This window comes from Apium graveolens, chromosome 6, assembly GCF_009905375.1.
Source record: "Apium graveolens cultivar Ventura chromosome 6, ASM990537v1, whole genome shotgun sequence".
NCBI lineage: Eukaryota > Viridiplantae > Streptophyta > Magnoliopsida > Apiales > Apiaceae > Apium > Apium graveolens.
This window is the reverse complement of record NC_133652.1, coordinates 293809729-293832939: the sequence shown is the minus strand read 5'-3', so window position 1 is coordinate 293832939 and position 23211 is coordinate 293809729. Positions and strand designations below refer to the sequence as shown.

Below are 23211 nucleotides of genomic sequence, written 5' to 3'. Positions count from 1 at the left end.
TAGATTTTTCTATATAATGAGATTGTGACAAAATTATTTAATCAATTGACTGAGTCAACTTGATCCCAAGAATCACACTAGCCTCAACCATATCCTTCATCTTAAAGTGCTTTTTCAAGAATCCCTTATCGTGTTAATATTCTCAATATTGGTTCAAACAATAAGATATCATCTACATACAAGCACGCGATCACACAATCATTACCTCTAACCTTATAGTAGACACACTTGTCACTTTCATTAACTAAAAACTCAAAGTCTAAAACAGTTTCATCAAACTTTTTATGCCAGTCTATAGGTGCTTTGTTAAGTACATAGATGGACTTAACTAGTCTTCATACTTTTCTCTCATTACCAGAAGTACCAAATCACTCAGGCTGATCCATATAAATCTCTTCTTGAAGGTCACCATGAAGAAAAGCTCTCTTTACATCCAACTCATGGATGATAAGACCAAGTACGGGAAGCCAATGCAATAAGCAATCTGATTATTGTCATTGTAGAAACATGAGAGTATGTATCAAAATAGTCAATTCCTTCTCTTTGCCTAAAGCCCTTAGCAACTAGCCTAACCTTGTACTTATCTATTGAGCCATCATGGTTTAACTTCCTCTTGAAAATCTATTTACATCCTATAGTAGAACACCCACGAGGGAGATCAACTAACTCCCATGTTCCGTTTGAAATAATTGAGTCAATTTCACTCATTACAGTGCTTTTCCAATGCTTGACTCCGAAAAATCCATGGATTGACGGAAAGTTAAAGGCTCATCCTCGACATTATAAGTGATAAAGTCACTTCCAAAGTCCTTAACTATCTTTGCGCACTTACTCCTTCTAGTTTTCTCTACTCCGTTAGGAGTAGAGCTACTAAGGATCCATCCCCCATACTCGAGCTTCAGATAAATGTCCCCAAGCGATTAACTTCCTCACAGGCATATTGCTTATCTGTTTTGTTGTGACATTTAAAAGAAAATAAGAGGTAGCTATGACGCTCAACAGTACTATAAAACGGTTGAAAATGACTGTTAAAAGTAAATTTGTATACTAGCTTATTATCATATAATTGACGAAATAAATTCCCAGTGTTGCACATCTTTTTGTTTTAAGTCAAATTCGACTATATCAAAATATCTTGTCAATACGTTTGGTAATTAAGCATTTAGACTTTAATTACAGTATTTCATAATAATTACTTTGGAAAATTTTAAGAAAGTACTCTAAATATTGGTTGACCATTATCAACAGATATATATTTAAGCGGGATTTCTTTTGATATCTAATTCAAATTGTTAGAAATAAGTTGAAATAATATTTTCCGGATATTTGAATGTACTTGGATAATTTTCTGAAAGTTAAAAGAAAATAGACCCACATCATCCTTGTTTAGTCATCAATGAACAAAAGAAAGTACGTGCTGCCATTTATTGATGGAGTTCGTGATTCACACAAATCCGAGTGAACCAATTCCAGCGAGGCTTATTCTCTCCAAGCAATCTTTGGAAATGGCAGTCTTTGTATTTTCCGTAGATGCATCCTTTACAAACTTTATTTACATATGAGATATCGGGTAGACCAACCACCATATTTTAAGGCCCTTGAAATTGAGATGTCCGTATCTCACGTGCCATAAAATTGAATCGTCACCATTATCAACTTTGAGAGCAAATCTGTCATGTAGTGGAAAAATTAATGGAAATGTTTTATTTGGCATCATCATAACTTTTTCCACTTTGGATTTCTTTTATCAAAAATAGTACATTGCTCATCATCAAATGTTAGAGAAAACCCCTTTTTCATTAGTTGACCAGTGCTTAACAGATTTTGTGTTAATTCTGGAACATAATAAACATTAGTAATTTTTTGAAGCTTACCTTCTTTTGAATGAAAGGTAATGACTCATTTGCTTTCAATTTTTAGAGTATTTCCATCTCCAATCTTTACCTCAGACTTCTGACTTTCATCAAGTTCTTCAAATAAATTCTGAATTCCGGACATGTGATTACTGCCAGCACTGTCAATATACCAACAGTTATGTTGTTGCGGTCGTGCATTCATGCCTGAAAAAAACTTGTGCATCTCCATCATGTTCTAAGAAATTAGCATGGTCTCTATTTTGAAACCACCAATCCTTCTGAGAATGATTTGGAATTTTGCATCTTTTACAACTAAAGTTACAATTTCTTGATTCATGATTTATTTGTTACATATAATGCATTTGGAACTATTGTTCCTGTTATTATAATTGTACCTCTTTACTCTGCCTCGTGCTTGCCAAATTTGATTTCTCTCTTTGTTGTTGCTTTGGTTGTTGTAACTGCTCATTTTGTTGCTTTCCTGGTGTGTGACTTCCTTCTTATCTTAAATGTTCAATTTTGCTTGAAAAGCTTGATCTATAGGCTGCTTTGCAAATCTTTTAATTCTTTCTTAATGTGCTTCAAGAGCACCCATCAGTTCATCAAGAGTAAGTGTTGTCAGATCTTTGGAAACTTCAGTGGCCGCTACCACAATCTTTTAATCTTTTACAGACAGGCTTCTCAAGACTTTCATCACAATCTTTTTATCTCTAAGGTATCAGCGTAACTTATAATTTGATTTGTTATGGTTGAAACTTTGGAGAAAAATTCGGAGACAGTTTCACTTTCTATTATCTGCAAATTATCAAATTCTTTCCAAAGTGAACGAATCCTTTGAACTGCTTCTTCTGGATATCCCATGCTTCTTTCGAAGTTTTAGCACTCATTATATGAGGAAAAATGGCTTTGCAGACTCCTTGTTGAATAAAGAGAAGAGCTTTTGCATCCTTTTTTCTTTTATTTTTTAATTCAGTTTGCTTAGCCGCTGTACAGGAAGTTATCTCCTTCGGAGTTGCTGCTTCGTACCCCTCTTCAACTAATTCCCACAAATTATAAGACATAAAAAATGTCCACATTTGAATGCTCCAGAAATCATAATCAACATTTGTCACCCGTATATCATCATATCAGTATTGTTCAAACTAGAAATCAGGGGATGATTTACTTTATCACAAAATGATAGTATTTTCAGAAATATGTCGGTGCGGGATTTTATATTTGAAGCAGTCAATTATAAGATATACATTGTATTTCCATGTTTAATATATCTTAAATTGATTATGCAGTGTATAAGCAAAAATCGAGTTTACACTATATCTGTTCATCCTTGGAGAGAGTTTTGTACATAGTTTTTATTCATCAATATATGAAATGTTATTTATATTTGAGTAGTAAATTGAATTAATTGTTACATAGAGTATCACCCCCTTTACATTATTCTTAAAGGGCAAATATTGGTATCAGAGCTTGTTGTTGATACACAAACATTTTAAGATGGAGAAAATAATCAATACTGGTTGACAAACAAACTCAAACAATATAACCACCACCAATCACAAATACAAACAATAACATGAGTAGATATAAAAACGTTCATGTTCTAATCCTGAAAGTGAATGAATATCCTTTTGGAAAGTAAAGATGGCTATGTATATTGAAGCAACAGATTATGAATATCTTGACAAGATTTATCATGGTCCATACATGCTTAAGAAACTAGTTGTTCTTGTTGCTGGTGAAGGTGAAAATATAATTTATAAGGAGAAGAAGAACCACACTCCTGAAGATCTGGAATCCATCATAGTTGATGTGTTTAGTTGTTAAATTTATTTATTAGAACCATTCTTTAGTGCACACGTAATTAAATTAAGTTTTTCCTTTTGGGGGAAACTAATTAAATAGACATTTGTGATTTTGTGTCAAATAATATTTAAAATAAAATTTTTATATTTCATTGAGTTTAAATTAACATTTTTTCTCCCCATTATTAATTAATTTAGGGTTTATCCGTCATTAATGATGGAACATTATTTTCTTTTGTTTATAGTTTATTTTTAAAATTCTTTTTTTCAATTTACAGAGAATCTATTCTACTTATTTAGTTTAGTTCGACCCCATTTTTTGTTATATCTCTAAAATTTGTTTGAATTGATATGTGAAAAATATTAGTTTTAATTGATATTTCACTCTCATTCAAATTACTTTGAGTTGAAATCTCATCATCCAAATAAATAATAAATAATATTCATCTTTGTAGGTTGTTTAGTTAATTTATATTATCCTTGAATTAGTACTCCCTCTCTGAGATCTTCATGTTTGGGAACATTTATTAACCTTGATAGGATGTTGAAAATATTAATGTGAAACTTGTATTATGTAGGAGCATGGAAGGAGAAAGTAGTCATAAGCTGTAGCAGGGTTCTCATGAGAAGACCTTGAGGATGGAAGAGCCAAACCAAAAGTGCCCAAGATGTGGCTAATTGGACAATAAGTTTTTGTACTATAACAATAATAAAACCTTTCAGCACATATTTTAGTTTTCAATTTTAGAGTTAAATAATATGTTGTTGACATCTCTTGATTAATTTTGAAGTTTCCCCTTTTTGTTAAATTGCGCTTGATAATAAATCTATTGTCACTACAAAAAAAATGAGTAGGCATTACTTTTTGACTGAGGTCTATGTTATTTGTCAACCCATGTCTTTATGGGTGATGTCTATTCAAGACATCATTTAAACTCCTATGTCCGTTAGAACTTAGATATGGGTTTTAAGCTTAATTACTGATATGTATAACCCTGTTAGACATCTAGACATCAGTTTTTTTTTTGAAATTAGTTCTTAGCTCACAACAGTGATATTTGTGCAATTTTCAGAGATCAGTTTTTATCTAGTAAAAGTGATATAAATATAGTATTTATACATCAATTTTTTCTTTTAAATTATGATGTATTTAAACCCAACAAGTACCAAACAAAAAAATGAGGAAAAAATGAATTGAAAATATACTTATATTAACCAACATTAAAATCCTCTATCAATTTTTCTTACATAACTAAAGTAATAACTTTTGACTAGCTCAAATATTAAGTATTTAGCAAACTAATAAGTCAAAAAAATTCGTTTTTGACCAAGGGCTGGGAAAGCTCCAATGACATCCTCTATATCACTAATTCCATGAGGGAAAGTATTGTATACATATTATGGTGAAATTCCCAAATACCTCCAAGACTCTTAAACGCGGTAATACTGAAAATTTCAGCACAAAACAAAATTCCATAACTAAATTATAGTAACAAATTAACAAATTTGTATTCCTACATACTGTTATAGGGAGAATTTCATATAACAATGTTGTGGAGGTTAATGGGCGGAACAACATTGTTATACGAAATTCTCCCTATAACATTTGGCGCTAGAAGGAGGGTATTGGTTTAATGGAGATGGAGTAGCTGAAGAGCAAGCCGGGCTAGCAGAGGTGCGAGCCGGGCTCGAGGAAGAGCGAGATGATCCATAGGAGCGGGCTGAAGACGCACTCGACATCTGTAAAAGATGGTGAAAATTAGTGTGTGGCCCTAAAAAGAAAACAAAAAACAAGTATGGGATCGCACCTAAGTGTCCTCACATCTCACACGGGATCGCACCTAAGTATCTAAACGAGCGAAAGGGCTCGCATCGCGCGTTGTGGTTGTGTGTGAACTCGCATCGAACAGGTGGTGTGTGCTCGCATGGTGTGCGTGAATAAAGTATGAATAAAAAACGGGCTCGAATCGAAGAGTACCTGTGGGAGAGGTGTATGAAGATCCTGATGAATCTGGTCCCGGAGAATATCGCCGCCGGTAGACGGTTCTTGTTGAAATGATAATCTTCGCTGTGGTAGATCCTTGAGCAAATTGAGCAGCAATTCAGGAAGTGTTTTTGGAAATGTGAGAAATGAATTGAAGTCTCACATATTTATAGGAGATAGGAGAGAGAAAGGAGGAGGCGACACATGTCGCCATCTCATAAGACGACACGAATCCCCACGCCAGCTGTCCAACGGCTGTCAAAATGAATACAAAGATGAAAGGCATGCGAGGCGAGACACGCGAGGCGGCTTGGTGTGGCCTGGTGGGCTCACACTTGCGAGGCCATAAAAAGATTAGAAAATACCTAGCCTCAAGATGCGACCAGGAATTTTGGGGGGTAGTTGTTATGCCCGCTTTCGGCCATGGGCCCTAAACAGGTCCCTGTGGGTGCACTAAATAGCTGGACTCTCGTGTGTGGGCTAGAACCATGGATTTATATGACTTGGGCCAGCACATGTGGGCTGGGCTCGTAACATGCGAGCTGGGTTCACATGCGAGCTGGGCTCATGACATGAGAGCTGGGCTCATGACATGAGAGCTGGGCTCAAACATGCGAGCTGGGCTCATGACATGAGAGCTGGGCTCAAACATGCGAGTTGGGCTCAAGTGAGGACATGCGAGCTGGGCTCACACATGTAAGGTGAGCTCATATTTGTCATTTGGGCTCTCATATGCGAGCTGAGCTCGGTTGTGCCCACGCGAGGTGGGCTCAGGTGCCTTCATGCGAGGTGGGCTTAGCTGCCCATACGTGGGCTGAGCTCATGAGCCCACATCTTATGGAAATAGAGGTAACATTATATTTATTATTTGAAGGCGGTGCGAGCCGAGGTGACTAGGTCGGGCCGCATCGAAAGACTTTGTGTGCAACATGGAAAGTGACTCATAGATGACTGAGTTGCTCGTACATTTCGGGGTCAACATGGGTTATTCCTACAATTACGGGAAGAAATGCGGAGATGCCGTGAAATTGTAGGAAGCATGTGGAGCCGGTCGAGATTTACGTGACTAATTGGCTGAAGGCCTGACTTTATCGTGGGCTTGGGCTGCACGGGCTAAAGAGTCATAACCCTAGCCTACGTGACCTGTTCCCCAAGAACTACGTGAGGCTTGATCCCTATAAATAGGGTACGTAGGCACTTGTATGAGACATGAGTCGACACTTGACAGAGAATAACAAACCCTATTCTTTCTTAAGGAGTCCACATACAAGCTCAGCCACCACCAAACAACCTTCCTCCGCCCTCAAACACCGTCCTTGATCTTTGTTCCGCCCATTAACCTCCACAACATTGTTATACGAAATTCTCCCTATAACATTTGGCGCTAGAAGGAGGGGGTCGTTCATCTTAGGGAGAAAGATGACCAAAGAAAGCAAGCAAGCGACGACACCAGGGAGCGGAGGCAAGAAGGACCCTACTTTCGAACACACGCCCCCAGAGAATCAGGCGCCACCTCCACCAATTGCAACCGTGGATGCGCAGGCTGTGATGACGTATCTCAAAGGGCTGGCCGATCAGATGAATCAGATCAACGCCCGAATGTCAAAGGTAGAAAGAAGCTCGGTCCGGAACGCCAAGCGTAAGGCGCGCCGCCTCAAGGTCTCACAGCGTAGCTGGAAGGGCAAAGGCCCTCAGAAGAAGCTGATCCACGATTTTGATGACGTGGCAACCGAGACCAAACAGAAGACAGAAACATCACGCGAAAAGGAAGATATATCCCGAGGCCATGATGAGCGGGGCAGCCAGATCTCTACGAGATCGGGGCCGAAGCCAGCTTCATCTGAGGCAAGGTCAACTAGCGTGCTAGACCGAGTGGGTAGATAACTAAGCGAGCATGACCTCAGGCTCAAATTGGAGAATTGTAAGAAAGAGAGAGAAGAGAAAGAGCCCGTGGATAAAAGAGGCTCGAAAAGGGAACGGGCAGCGACCCCTCCGGAAAGACGTCAACACACCTCACCCAGGAGGGAGGAGCGACATAGACGCAGAGACAATCGTGAAGAGGAGTCACAGGACCGAGCTGGAGGAGGGGGACGCCGTGAACGACCTCAGGGCTCATACCATTCGAGTAATGCGGGTGGTGACAGAGAAGGAGAAGTTGTTAGAGTAAGGGACCTGAGAAGGATCTTAGATGAGATGGAGCAAGAGAAGAGAGGGCCCCCTGCCCCGGCTGCCCCCTCTCCGTTTACGGCTGCTACCCGATCATCCACCCTACCTCGGGTGTTTAGGCACAACCCCGACCTTCTATTCAACGGGGAAGCCGACCCGGCGGAGTACCTTATTCAATTTAACACTGAGATGGAAGTCTATCAGGTGCCGGAGATGACCCGTTGCAGACTCTTCACGGCATCACTCAGAGGTAGTGCCCAACAATGGTTCTCCAAGTTGGGACCGGCTAGCATAAGAACGTGGAGGCAATTGGAGGACTTGTTCGTCAGATAATTTCAGTCGACCCTCCACTATTCGCCTCATGTGGCCACATTAGCCAACATCAAGCAAAGGGAGGGGGAGCCCTTGGCAGAATACTTTTGTCGGTTCAACGCCGAGGTCCCCAAGGTGAGAGGAGCCAGTGAGGAGACCATCAAAAATTTCTTGATAGCAGGGCTGAAAGAAGGATCGAAATTTTGGAAGAGCCTCCAAGCGAGTGAGCCGAGGACCTTGGCCGAGTTCTATGAGCAAGCTGAACCCTTCAAGAGGGTAGAGAAATCGATGACAGAGCTGAAAATCAGCGAAAGCTATCGAGACAAGAGGGACCGATCCTCAAGCCCTGACGAAAGGAGGAAGACGTATCGGCATAGTTCGAGCCCAAAAAAGTCTGCCCGTGGCAAAGAGACCACTAAAGATTCGGGAAGGCCTTATATAAGCAAATGGCAGATACACACCCCTCTGGTAGCCTCTATCGACCACATATATGCTACATATGTGGGGAATGGGGTATTCAGGAAGGCAACTCCTCTCACAGACTACAATAAAAGAGACACTTCGAAGTATTATGCATACCATGAGGCCACCGGACACGATACAGCTGATTGTAGACAACTAAAGGATGAGATCGAGACTTTGATTAGACAAGGGAAGCTTACGGAGTGGGTTGTCAAGGAGGTTCGAAGACACAGGACGGATTATCATACCGTCCCTCCTCCACCCCCAGAAGACAAAGAAAGGGTCCCTCGGGCTGGTAGTATTCATATTATTCTAGGCGGGTCTCACATTGGTGGAGACAGCCGGAAGGCGATGGACAGATATGCCCGGGAAGCAAAGGACAAGCCGCTCACCAACGTCAATCATCTAAGCCAAAGGCCCCCGGAGCTCTTTGAAAGGGAGGTCGATGATATCGTGTTTAAAGAGAACGATGCAAAATGGGTGCATTACCCTCATACCGATGCCCTAGTCATAAAAATGAAGATTGGGATGGTGAATATTCACCGAGCAATGGTGGACACCGGGAGCTCGGCTGATGTTTTGACTTATGATGCCTACAAAAAACTGGGATTATTGAATAGAGAATTAACCTCAACAGGTGGGCACCTGTACGGGTTCACGGGAGACTCGATCGGAGTGAAAGGGATAATTCGGCTCCCGGTGACCATAGGAGAGGAGCCTCATGTGGCCACCCAGATCGCTATGTTTACAGTTGTAGACCAACCTTGTGCCTACAATGTTATAGTGGGCAGACCCTTATGAGGGCGATAAGGATGGTGACCTCGATCCATCATATGACGATAAAATTCCCAACCCCCACGGGGGTAGGCATCTTGAAGAGCTGTCAATACAAATCCAGGGTCTGCTACAACCAGGCACTCAAAGCGGCCGAGTCAAGAAATGCCTTAAGGGAGATAGCTGAAGCAGGTGAGTGCGACGTCCCCATGGAAGAGGCAGAGGGCAGGAAAAGAATACGTCCTGAGGGCCACGAGACTTATAATTTGATTTCATTTGAGGAGTTGCCCGAGAACTACTTCGAGCATATGGGAATTCATGTGGAACCACGCCCAGGGGCCTTACTAATGGAAGCATCTCAGCCCATCATGTTGATACAAGAGGGGATTGTAGAGGAAGCAAGTGATGAAGAGAGCCCAGAACAAATCACTGCAAGACTTTGGAGAGGGAAGTGGGCACACAAAAAAACAACAATCACTATGGACCCACCCGACGGAATCACTCGAACTGTAACTGCAACCTCTGAACGCTTGATAAACCCGACCCAAGCTCACCAGACCGAGCTCAAGGATGCGGAAGGTTTGGCAATCACGGAAATGGAAAAAACTAGCGAGGCTCGAGCAGATTTAGACCCAAGAATGCCCCCAATGGTCGAGAGGGCCGGGGCCGCAGAGGACACAATCCCGATCTTGGTAGACCCAAATGATCCCTCCAAGGTACTCAGAATAGGCTCTAACCTAAGTACTGACTTGAGAGAGGATCTAGCCCGCTTCCTAAGGGAGAATTTGGATGTCTTTGCATGGTCACACTCCGATATGATAGGGATTGACCCAAATGTCATGTGCCACCGGCTCAACTTGGACCCGAAAAAGAAGGGGGTTAGGCAAAAGAGATGGCCGATTAGTGGAGAGAGGGCAGAGGCCCTCAGAGAAGAAGTGGATAGATTAATGGAGGCAGGACTTGTGAGAGAAGCCTTCTACCCCGTGTGGCTGGCCAACCTCGTGCTTGTCAAGAAGCCCAATGGCAAGTGGAGGACATGTGTAGACTTCATCGACCTGAACAAAGCTTGCCCGAAGGACAGCTTTCCTCTACCCCGAATCGACCAGCTGGTTGATTCCACGGCTAGGCACGCGCTGCTTAGTTTTATGGATGCTTATTCGGGATATAACTAAATCCCCATGTATGGGCCAGATCAGGAGCACACCTCCTTTATTACTGATTAGGGCCTTTACTGTTACATCGGGATGCCCTTCGGGCTCCTTAATGCGGGGGAAACCTATCAGAGGCTGGTGAATAAGATGTTCAAACATCAATCGAGGAAGACTATGGAGGCCTATGTAGACGACATGCTAGTGAAATCGAAAGAAGCGAGGGATCATGTCCGTCACCTGGCAGAAATGTTCCAGATCCTAAGGGAGTACAGAATGAAGCTCAACCCCAGAAATGTGTGTTTGGGGTTGAATCGGGGAAGTTTTTGGGATTTATTGTCAACCAGAGAGGCATTGAGGCCAACCCAGCCAAGATACAAGCCCTACTCGAGATGAGATCCCCTTGACGGGTGAAGGATGTTCAAAGCTTAACGGGACGAGTGGCTGCCTTATACCGCTTCGTCTCAAAATCCTCCGATAAATGCCAAGAGTTCTTCAAAGCAATCAAAGGAGTGAGGAGGAACTTTAAGTGGACCGAAGAATGTGAGGAAGCCTTTCAGAACATAAAGAAGCATCTCAGTAGCCCTCCAATGTTGTCCAACCCAAAGGCAGGAGAAACTTTGATCCTATACTTGGCCGTCTCCGACTTTGCAATAAGTGGAGTATTAGTCCGAGAGGAGGATGGTGTCCAGCTCCCGGTATATTATGTGAGTAAAAGGCTAGCCGATGTCGAGACTCGATACACAAGCCTCGAAAAGCTAGCGTATGCTCTGATTCTGGCCTCCCAAAAACTCAGGCCCAATTTTTAGGCACATAAGATAGAAGTGCGAACCTCCTACCCCCTCAGACAAGTGATGCATAGACCAGAGTCTTCTGGTCGAATGTTGAAGTGGACGGTTGAACTCGGCCAATTCGAGGTGGATTATAAGCCAAGGACTGCGATCAAAGGCCAAGCCCTGGCCGATTTTGTGCTAGAATTTCCCCCACATCAAGAAGTGGAGCCGGGAGCCCTTGTTGTTATACCTAGCACAGAAGAAGTTGGATCGGAGAGACAAAATAGTGATCCATGGTGGAGCCTATATGTGGATGGTGCCTCTAACGGTGATGGAGCAGGAGCTGGAATCGAGCTAATCAGCCCAGAGGCTCACAAGATCAGACGTGCGACCCGTCTAGCCTTTCATGCAACCAACAATGATGCTGAGTATGAGGCCCTGATCAACGGTCTCAAGCTAGCTTTGGAAATGAAGGTAGAGAATTTGAATGTGTTTAGTGACTCCATGATTGTGGTCTATCAGATAAATAGGGGGTATCAAGCTAAGGGGCCGAGAACAGAGCTTTACCTGAAGTGCGCACAGAGGATAATCACAAGATTCAACGAGGTGAGGCTGGAACTAATCCCGCGTGGGCAGAATGAAGGCGCGGACGAGCTAGCTATGCTCGGCTCACGCCGCGAGAGCACTATGCTAGGGACCGTACCCCTTGATATACAGAGGCAACCTAGTGTGCCCGAGCACGAGGTGGGCAACCTCAGTAATGAGCTCGGCCCCATGTGGATGACATCTATTCTTGCATATATAAGAGAAGGTTCACTTCCGGATGAAAAGAACGAGGCAAGGAGAATAAAATACAAAGCAGCCCGCTATGTGATATACGACAAGATTCTATACAGAAGAGGGTTCAGTGTTCCTCTTCTCAAATGCATACATGGGGAGGAATGCAACTACATCCTAAGGGAAGTAGATGAGGGCATTTGTGGCAATCACTCGGGGGGTAGCTCTCTAGCTCAGAAAATCCTCCGTCAAGGCTACTACTGGCCAATGCTAAAAAAAGACGCCTTTGAATTCTCCCGAGCTTGTGATAAGTGTCAGCGATATGCCAATTATTACAACAACCCCGTGGCCTCTCTCACATCCCTCATGAGCCCCTGGCCCTTCTCCATGTGGGGAATTGATCTGATTGGGGAACTCCCGAAGGCCAGGGGAGGCGTCAAGTATGCGGTAGTTGCGGTAGACTATTTCACTAAGTGGGCAGAGGCCGAGCCCCTAGCCACTATCACAGCGAGAAAGCTCAAAGAGTTTGTATACAGGGCTATTGTATGTCGCTGTGGCATCCCTTACAAGCTGATATCTGACAATGGGAAATAATTTGATAGCAAGGAGATGCGAGAGTTTTGTGAGCAGCTGGGGATTCAGAAGAGCTTTAGCGCAGTCTGCCACCCCCAGAGTAACGGGCAAACAGAGGCTGTTAATAAAATCATTAAGCATACCTTAAAGGCAAAGCTTGAAGAGAAGAAAGGAGCATGGCCAGAAGAACTCGCCCAGGTCCTATGGTCTTACAACACTACACCCCGAACCACAACTGGAGAGACCCTTTTCTATCGGGTGTATGGGTGTGAAGCTATGGTGCCCGTTGAAGTGGGAGCAGGATCTTTTCGAAGGGACAACTATGACTCAGAGGCAAACGAGGTCAATCATCGGCTCTATTTGGATATGATCGAAGAAACTCGAGAAGAGGCTCAGATCAGGATAGCGGCATATCAGCAGAGGATAGCTAGGCATTACAACAGTAAGGTTCGAGCCCGAACTTTCAAGGTGGGAGATTTGGTTCTGCGCCGGGTCATGCCAAATACCAAGGTGGTGAGTCACGGAGTCTTGGGAGCGAATTGGGAAGGCCCTTACAAGATAAAATCGGTGCTCTGGGAGGGAACCTATCACCTCAATGATATGCAAGACAAGTTGATCCCAAGAGCCTGGAACGCGGAACACCTTCGCAAGTATTATCAATAATATTATTCTTTTTAGACTTAGTATTATCTTCAAATATTCCTAAGTCTCGGGGGGTAGTGCCATATAGGTGCCTCCCTGAGACCACAAGCATGTATTCCTTTCACTTCCCATTATCTATGAATAAACGATTGATCTCTATTTGTGCACTTGATATTTTAACTTCTGTTAATAGATTAAATACCCAGCAGGGGACCCCATCCTTGGGAACCCATGCGAGGACAAAACAGTTGTTTTATTAACATGTTAAATCAAGCTGGGCCCCGACCCGCTTGATGCCAAGAACATGAAACGAGCCGGGCCACGACCCGCTTAGACAAATACGAACACATAGTAGATAAAAGATGTGGATAGAGATATAGGCCCACGATGTGAGCTCATACCCTGGCCCTCAAAACCATAAATGCGACCCAGGGGGCCCATCCCTCCATCAAACATACTCAAAGTCGCATGATGCGAGGAGAAGACACATGCGAGCTCCTAGTGCGAGCACACCTACAACACCTGCGAGTTGATGCGGGCTTGTTCCACTTGGCATTCTCTTTCAATGGTTGTTTGATTGAACAAATGACATGAGCTGAATACATTGGGCTCGCAGTGAAGGGGTAACGCTCGCCATAAGCGGCCAGAGTTATGATTACTTTTGGTCAGTAGAAGCATGGTAAGAAAACATAAAAAAAAAACCAGCTAGCACCGTAAAGACATACGTGGGCACAAAAAACTTAGACATTTTATACAAACAAAAGTTAAATAAGTTATTCCCCGAGGCAGAATATTTCAAATACAAGCGCGAGGCGAGATGGGTGCCCGCTTACCCAGTCAAAAGTCAAGTTCTAATTAAATTACATTAAGGGTTATCAGCCTCTGCTCCCTCACGATTTTCACCAGCGACCTGGGCCTTCTCGGCCGAGCCTCCTCAGCAATTTGGGCATCCCTCTCCATCTCGAGCTTCAACTTGTCAGCATGCCTCGTTGTGCTCGCACCCAGAGCCGCCCAATCGAAGTCAGGAACCTTCTTCATAAAGACATTCATAAAATTCCTGGCCCCCAGGTTCCTAGCATCAGCGAGGGCGGCCTCACGGCCCTCGGTCAGGGCAGAGACTGATCCCTCCAGCTGGAGCACCCTCTCCTCGAGGGCATCCTTCTCCTTCTTACATACCTCAGCAGCCAGGTCATGAGCCTCCTTCTGCTCCCTTAGGGCCTTGTCGTGAGCAGCGTTCAGGTTAACTATCTTCTGATTATAGTTGTTCACCAGCGTAACTTTCTCTTGCCCGTGCTCAGCGACCTTACTCTGAAGGGACTTGACTTTAGCCTCGAGCTTTGTGTTGGTCTGGCTGAGGGCTCGCATCTCTCGAGCCTTAGATAACTGACGATAGTATACTTCGGCCGCGGCTCGGGAGAGTGCATCCTGGTTAACCTCGAGAGCAGAAGAAGACCAATCCTTTAAATCCTGCTCGCTGATGTGACCTTGAGCGAGCCGGCCGAATGTGGTCGCAACCATATTGGCAGAAGAAGAAGAGGGAAGAGGAGCATCAGAGGGAGCAACTTTCTTTGGCTCAGGCTCGCCAGTTTTTCCTTCTTTACCTCTATGCCTCTTTAGTCGAGGAGAGGGCCCTGAATCCTTGAGATGCTCGGAGAGAGTAGTCATGCGGGCCGGAGGATTGGCCTGAGAGCGAGCCCTTGTGCTCGCAGCTGCGGGCTGAACTGGGCCCGAGGCCGCAGCCTGCTCAGCCTCTTCCATGAAGGGGATAGGGGAGATGGCCATTTCTGAAAAAGAAAACAACAAAGCAATAGATTAGTCACAGCAAGATGCAAAGGAAAGAAGTAATGCGAGCAGGTGAAAAATACGGAGAGGAGCTACTTGAAAGAGTGCAACATTTAAATGGACATGTCTATGGTAAAACACAACGCCAACCACGATTGAAGAATGGTGATGCTCGACCTGTATGAAAGAAGGTTTCTATATTTTTTGAACTTGAGTATTGGAATTTTTTTTGGTTCGACATGTTCTCCATGTGATGCTCATCGAGAAAAATATATGTGAATCTTTAATCGGAACGATGCTTAATATACCGAAAAAGATAAAAGACAAGGAATCTGTGCGCATTGACATGGCTGAAATGGGAATTAGAACAGAACTAAGGCCAAAAACTCCAGGAAAAAGGAGAAGTTACCATTGGCATCATGGAATCTAACCAATTCAAAAAAAAGTTATTTGCTAAACCTTCCTTAACATGAAGTTGCCTGAAGGTTTTTGTTCTAATATTCGGAACCTGGTTTCAATGGAAGATCATCGTCTTACCGGAATGAAATCTCACGACTGCCATATGATTTTGCATCACTTGCTCCCAATTGTGATTCGCTCGTCAATACAAAAAAAGGTAAGATTTGAAAATAGCTATATCGTAAAATTTGAAATCCCCTACAACGCACTCCTAAGGACAACCATTCTTTTGGGCTTTTCAAGCTGTTGAGTCGAAACATGATAACTTAGCAATGTTTTCAATAATAAAGCTTAAGGAGAAGACATCAAGAAGACCTATAGCACAATTCAACCATGGAGAAGAAGGTGATCTAGTTTATTCTTGTGATTCTTTGTTCTAAGTTGTAATCTTGGATGCTCATTTCTTATTTTGTTGAACCTAATACTCTTGATTACGTATTTTGTTTATTATTCATATTTATAAAGACTTAGTTTATTATACCATGCTTTCATCGAAACCCATGATAATGATGAGTTCGCTTTTGGGCTAATCGTTATCGTGGGGTTCTAGCAGATTTACTTATGGATTTCCTTAGTTAATTGTTACGATACCCTACTGTATGGTGATTGTATCATATCCTAGTATTGGTTGTACTTATTCGTCTTAAGCGCATCGCAAACTTCTAAGATAGCGTGTTAATCTCTAATGAAGTGATACTGAATTTAGAGGTTTAGAACTTGCCATGCTAGCATAGGTTCATGTATCTGTTATGCATGATTTGTAGGTAATTTTAACCATCGTACTTGCCCTATGTAATCATGATAGATAACTTACGCATTAAATCATCATGTTTTCAAATTCTATAGACATATATGGTCTCAATATAATTGGTGTCTATTCAGCTTTTATCTCTTTTGTGGATGTCTGGTAGTAGGGTATTCGTATAACGAAAGTTGGCATTTACCAGTTTCGTGTTATCTGATTATTGTCATCACCATTGTATGCTAAGGTTAAGAACAAGAAGGCTAGTGAATGAAGTATTTAATGAAGTTAGAATCCTATGTTTGTGTTATATAATTTAATCAACCTTAATTCTCTTAGTTAATATTAGTTAGTATAATCTCGTAGTTATAAACACTTTCAATTTGTTATCATCTTAGCATTGAATAATAACCATACCATTGTTGCATAAGTACATTGATTGAAATTAATCTAAATCAGTCCCTGTGGGAACGAACTAGTAATTAATTTTATATTACTTGTGATCGCGTATACTTGCGTGAATATTAGCGCGTGTTTTCGTCCTAACAATGTGCCAAATATTTTTTAATACTTTAGAGAACTTTTAACCATTGTGTACCTTTTTACATGTTTAGTATTTTTACATGTTATGTAATTTATTTGTCTTATGTATTTTATAATTCTTTCAATCTCTATTTATTAATGCTTTAAATTTTATGTTCTATATTTTTATAAATTGTATAATGCTCTGTATTTCTAATAATGTGAATTTCTTTAAATATATGATTTAATTTTGTTTAACATTATATTGATGTTTTATATATTATGTTGTGTTCTGTAGTTGTGTTTTGTGTAACTTGTTTATATTTTGTAATCAAATTAAAAATTTTATGTGTATGTTTAATATTACATACCACTAATGTGTAAGGTAAATTTCTTGGAGTTTGAATTTTTAATACTTTTTAGTACTTTAAAAAACTTTTAACCATTCTATATTTTTTCACCTTTCCTATATTTTTATATGTGCTCTAATTCTTAGAATTATCTACTTTCTTAATTGTTTCTATTTATTACATGCTCTATTTCTCATGTTCTATATTTTATATATTGTATAATATGTAATGTATTTGAAATAAAGTAAAATATAAATAAATATATGATTCAAGTTTATAAGAATTTGGTTTAGCGTTTATATATTATTTTGTGTTATAGTTGTTTTTTGTGTAAAATATTTATACATGTGTTCAATATAATTTTAATATGACTATTAAAGTTTAATGTGTTAGGTAATATTTTTTGGAGCTTGTATTTAATTTTTAACTTTTTTCATTGGTGTTTTTTTTAATTTTAGGCAGAAGTTCCAAACTAAATTAATGAAGAATAAATAATTTACACAAATATATTTTATTTTGTTGAATGATATTATCTTGTTAAACTAATAATTTTATCCTATGTAAAAAATTAATCCGTTAACTAAAAAACAAAGAAAGGTAGAGTTATAATAGAAACTGGAGAGAATACTTTAACAAAGTGTATAAAAGGTAATCATGTCTATATAAAATTTTAAATGTAAGGAATGCACAATAATAAGAACAAAACATTATATAAATAAAGAATCAATTAAACAAAGAAATGATGAGTTAAAGAATAAACCTTCATGATTGTGGACCAGTTACTAGGTTACCATTAAAATAACAATTGGGTTATGGTTGAACCTTCATCAATCATCTATATATATCATATAACCTATTATCTTTTAATAATAAGGGCTTGTTAATAACTAGTTTTAGAGGAAGTTTCATAGAAACTAGTAACTTTTAATAATAACGACATGTTATGAACTAATTATACTTTTTTTGTCCTTTTTCTTAAGAAACACATTTCTCTAATTTTTATCTTTTTTTTGTGTTTGAAATTCCGAAAAATTATTCTTTTATAGGGATGAGGAACCCAAATTTAAAATATATTTTATGTTTTTAAAATGATTTACAACTTTTACACTTTTTTCCATAACAATACCTTTTTACATAATAATAGTATTTTATTGAGAACATGACTTTTAATAGAATACTAAGTCAAAACTTAATTATTCAATAGAACACTATTTTTTACCCAATACATTCATAGAATTCTTAGCTTAATATAATTTTTTTAAAGAAGACAATATTACTGAGAAATGAAAAAAAAATGAAAAAAAATGAAAAAAATGATTGACTGCATAACAAATAAAAAGGTATATTTCAGTTTATTTGGATGGACATCTGGAGTAATTTTATGTAGTTAATAGGTTACCAATATATATATATATATCATGTGATTACATGATACATGCCAATAATATATGTACTATTTATCATTGATGCTTTGACATTAACCACAATTCATTGTTGTATTAAATCATTACTTAACTATTTGTAATGTTCATGAATTAAATTCGAAAAATAGAAACACATAAACACACAAATGTACTATGTGCTTATAATCCCATGCTTCAAAGTGCTTCTGTGGGTTTGAGAATTGTAATTATTTTCATAATTATTTAGTGAAAGTATGAATAAAAATTTAATTACTAATCCAATGGAGGTACCACTCCAAATATCAATTTTATGATACAATTTTTAAGAGATGAAACATTTTTTTAGGGTCACTTAAAAGGGTAAGTTTTATAAAATTCTTGGAGAACCTAAGCTGCATTTGGGAAGTACATCTCCTCCAAGTCATAAATGCTACTGTGAACATGGGTTCATCCTCTTTAAAAGTGATAGTATAGTTCAGAGTAACACAAGCAACCAAATTCGAAATAACCACATCAGGAGCTCCAAGGAATTATTAGGATAATGTTGATGTTGATGTTGATGTCTATGTGAAGGTAGTTGGTCAACACTGTAAGGCGGGTTAATGTCATGAGCACCCCCACTCATATTAAAAGCACTACCACCAATGCCACCAATATCAAGCTTTTCACCATTAGCTATGCTAATACGCCAATCGAACTGGCACCAAGACCATAACTAAAACCTCTACCTCTGAATATTAACGAACATACAACCAGTGCTACCACTAAAGTTACAAGCCATGCCACCACGAATGTTTCCACTTAAGCTACCACTAATGCTACCACCCTTGCCACTATTAAGACTAAACAATATACTATCAATGTTATCACTATGGCAACTAGGCCATGCCACCACTAAAGCTACCAGCAATGTTACCGCCAATGCCACCACCAATGCAACTACTAAGACTAACCAATATACCATCAATTGTAATACCATCATTAAAGTGGCCATGATTGCAACTGCTTAAACTAGCACGAACTTCAACACCAACACCAACAATACCACCACTAATTCTCCTACTAAAATTACTGCTTCCAATGCCACCAATGGCACTAATAAGAGCACCACAGGCCAATGTCACCATCAATGCCACCAAATCCACTACTAATATTTTCGTCTCTAATACCACTAATGTAACCACTAAAGATGCTAGTCATGCTACCACCAATGCCACTACTAAGACTACCCAATATACCACCAAGGCTACCACCGCTGATGCCATTATTAAAGTTACCACCAATGATACTGCTTAAGTTAGCACAAACTTCACCACCAACAATGCCACCACCAATTCCACTACTATGATTACGACTACTAGTGCCACCAATTGGACTAGTAAAATTACCGCACCCAATGCCACCTCCAACAATATTACTACTTGATTCAAGGAAAACCATAACTATATACAGGAGAAACAAAAATACCTTTGGTGTAGTAAGGACACGACCAACAAATTTGGTAAGCTATTTCTCCATAGATATGCCGCAAGCATATAAGAGAGGATCTTCATCATACCGATACATTTTCATAGACTGAAAATGGACGTGCATTGATCAATTATAAAAATTATATTTAAAAAAAAATGAACTAAAGAGCTACAATGAGAAATAATAACCAAAACTTGAAAATTTAAATATCCGGAGAAATTTTACATCAGTAAGAACTTCTTTCCTCTCCAGAGGTCCCTTCTTGGACTTTTCCACTAAAGAGGCTCTTTGCACAGAAGATAGTGATTTTGTATATCGCTGAAGGGAGACCAAGCTACAGAACTACAAATTAAAACAGGCAAAAAATCAATCGCTTTAAGTAAAAACAAAATTAGAAGATAAAGAAACTAGAATATGCAAAAATATCTCAATCATGTTTACTCACCTCCAGTGGGAGATAAATAGGTTTGCTCGGTTTACCAACATCAAGGCATGGAAAGTACGCAGAAGTTTTAAGTTCCAAATTCATATGTCTTCTAAAGTATTCATACACTGTAATCTGCATAGGCTTCACTTCACCACGATTACCGATATCTCCAGATTTTTCTTTCAATATGAAACTTTAAACAGAAAGAAACAAAGTGAGAATCAATTCACAAACATGCCTCTTCATTTTGAATATTAGAAAAGGATGAATTAAAAAAATTAAACAACTTACTATAGCTCATTACAAGGCTTCTCACTCGACCCTTTTATCTTAAATTCTCGGTTGCTATGTGTGGCCTTGACTCTCATGTTTCTCAGCATTTTCTTGGCCTGTTGCATTTGTAAAAGCACAATTTAATAAACACAAAAAAGAAGCACAATGGAGGTTTTTCAGGTGTCGTTTCATGAATTACCTTAAGCCAGTCTATTCTACGAGCATCCTGTATACCCTGATTGGCTCTCAGGAAATCAATTACAGGTCCTGGAAATCAATTACAGGTCCTGGAGTAAGGATCATGGTCGTTGACACGTCTGAAGAAATGAATGAGTAAGTGGGCATCAAGTGAAATAAGCGAATTAAGTGAAATAAGTGTTTTAGAGATATAATCTTGAAAACGGGGTTAGGCAGAAAAAAATATAGCATCCTCACCTAAATTGAGCGACAATCCTCCCTGAGTAGGATGAAAACTAGAATGGAAACCACGACAAGCAGAAACCCCTCCTCCAACACTAGTAAGCATCCTAGAGTCGTCATGGAAAAATGACTGCCTCACCAAAATGCAATCCATGCATATTCCAGATTCATAACAGTAAGCAATTCATCATTTCAAAGTGCAATTTTCTAAATTAGTTCTGGTACGTCTGGATACCTTTTAGCGGCTTGCTATCTCAAGACAATGTCAAGCACCCTCACTGCATCTTGAACATTTTCAGTGTCAGCTCCATTCAAATATAAGTTTATCGCTGAAAATGGTAAGCCTCCCTACCTGTTTATGTATTGAAATATAAGTTTTTACAACACTATAATTTGTCCCAAATAGAGTACATCTTTATCAAGTAAGAAATCTCATTTTCAACCATGTGTCATGTAATATAAAGTTAAATAGTGATCGGGCTTCACTTGTAATATCTACATTTATATTTATGCTATATATTTGCATAATAAAAGTTAAAAAAGAACAAAGAAAGCTTACACAAGTATATTGATGAAGAGGAGAAACAAAAGGGACTTGGAGCACTTTCTTCATTATTTGTGGAACTTGTTGGAAATCGCAAGAAAAATATAATTCCTCTGCATGTGTCTCTAAAAATTTTTACACATAAACATAAAATAAATTTAATAGTGTAATCAAACAAATATGAAGATAAAATATAAATAATATGTGGGCTTCTTATCTATAAATTTTCATTTTTTTAGTATATCATATATTTGATTATTTATGAGGAGTAAAAAACTTATTACAAATGTATCTAAATTCTTCTTCTTAAATTTGACATATAGTCTTGAAAGGTAATATTCTTGATATCAAGGTCATTTAAAAACAAATACAAATGGCATTTCATGTCAATTCACATCCATATATACTTGGGATACTTATTGCAGTGTTTTAATTTTTAACAAAAGTTTGTGCAAAAAACACATAATAAAGGGAAATGAAGAAATAGGAAAATATAAATTATTACCTTACCCTTGTTAAACAACATCAATTCATGATAATCTCCAAATCTTGTCCACTTTAATCCTGCACCAATTCATTTGAAGATGTGTTTAACCTTACAGCACCAAAATACTCTTTCACACAAAATATAAATAATACAAAAACACTATTTCATAGCCTTGTGGTTATATTAGGGTTTTACCTACATTTTGTATTTTCTCTATTTTAGGAGGCCAATTATATATAATAGGTTTCAGTGGGCCCAATATAGTTTAAATTTTTGATTCAATATAGTGTGCTCCATGTATTATATAAATTAATTGGATGTGGATGTACAAGTCTAAATAAGTATTACTCTAATTTATTTTGTATGGTAAATAAAATGACGTTGTAAAAATTAAGTCGGTATAAAAACCATAACTTAAAAATGACATTTTATCAAAAAATTAAATTTGATTATACATAAATTACATACTGACCTCAATTAATAATAATATATGTACAACTACAACCCTTACTAACAATGATAAAATTACTATTACAATAGATTTAAGTCTAAAAAACATGTTGGTATAATGCAAAAGTTAATTGTCATGTACAAATCAATGTTTACATAAAAATATTTAATCAAATTGGATTTCTAGAGGTATAAGATATGATACAAAAATTTTTGACAAACAATTTATAGGTATGAGAAAAATGGTAAGGTTTTTAAAAATATTTACTAATTTCTTTGTTTATTTAAACATAAGAATTAAAGTGAATGATAATATAATTGTTGATTTTTATTTAATTATTAGTCAACTTGATTTGAAAATGTAAAAATGACACTAAATTGTGGGTAAAACTACATATACCATATTTCATCCACTGGTTGATATGAGAAATACAACTCGTACTGTCTAGCATATAAGTTGTTTGACTTGACCATATGTACTTTGACGTAATTATAATCAATACTTTTATTATTTTTAATTGTAAGAAAAATTTATTATTGTAAACCATGCTTATATTTATAAACATGCTTTTTATATCAAAATTTTCAATGAAAAAGTTTTCTAATAAATTTT

At 38.8% G+C, this 23211-nt stretch overlaps 2 protein-coding genes across 2 annotated transcripts; both read left to right on the top strand.

Moving 5' to 3' along the window:
* Positions 1–8408: 8408 nt before the first annotated feature.
* LOC141666244 (uncharacterized) lies at positions 8409–9383 on the top strand. The gene has a single exon (XM_074472238.1). It carries the CDS (start codon positions 8409–8411, stop codon positions 9381–9383), a length of 975 nt encoding a protein of 324 aa, XP_074328339.1.
* Positions 9384–11358: 1975 nt separating this feature from the next.
* LOC141666243 (uncharacterized) lies at positions 11359–12648 on the top strand. The gene is made up of 2 exons (XM_074472237.1): positions 11359–12274; positions 12536–12648. Exons 1-2 carry the CDS (start codon positions 11359–11361, stop codon positions 12646–12648), a joined length of 1029 nt encoding a protein of 342 aa, XP_074328338.1.
* The last annotated feature ends 10563 nt before the right edge of the window (positions 12649–23211 follow it).

Bases quoted from the DNA above. Each gene is read 5' to 3' on its own strand.
- LOC141666244 (XM_074472238.1), top strand. From the start codon at position 8,409: ATGACAGAGCTGAAAATCAGCGAAAGCTATCGAGACAAGAGGGACCGA.
- LOC141666243 (XM_074472237.1), top strand. From the start codon at position 11,359: ATGCATAGACCAGAGTCTTCTGGTCGAATGTTGAAGTGGACGGTTGAA. The intron at 12,275-12,535 runs GTAGCTCTCTAG...CTAAGTGGGCAG, and splicing joins TTGTGGCAATCACTCGGGGG to AGGCCGAGCCCCTAGCCACT.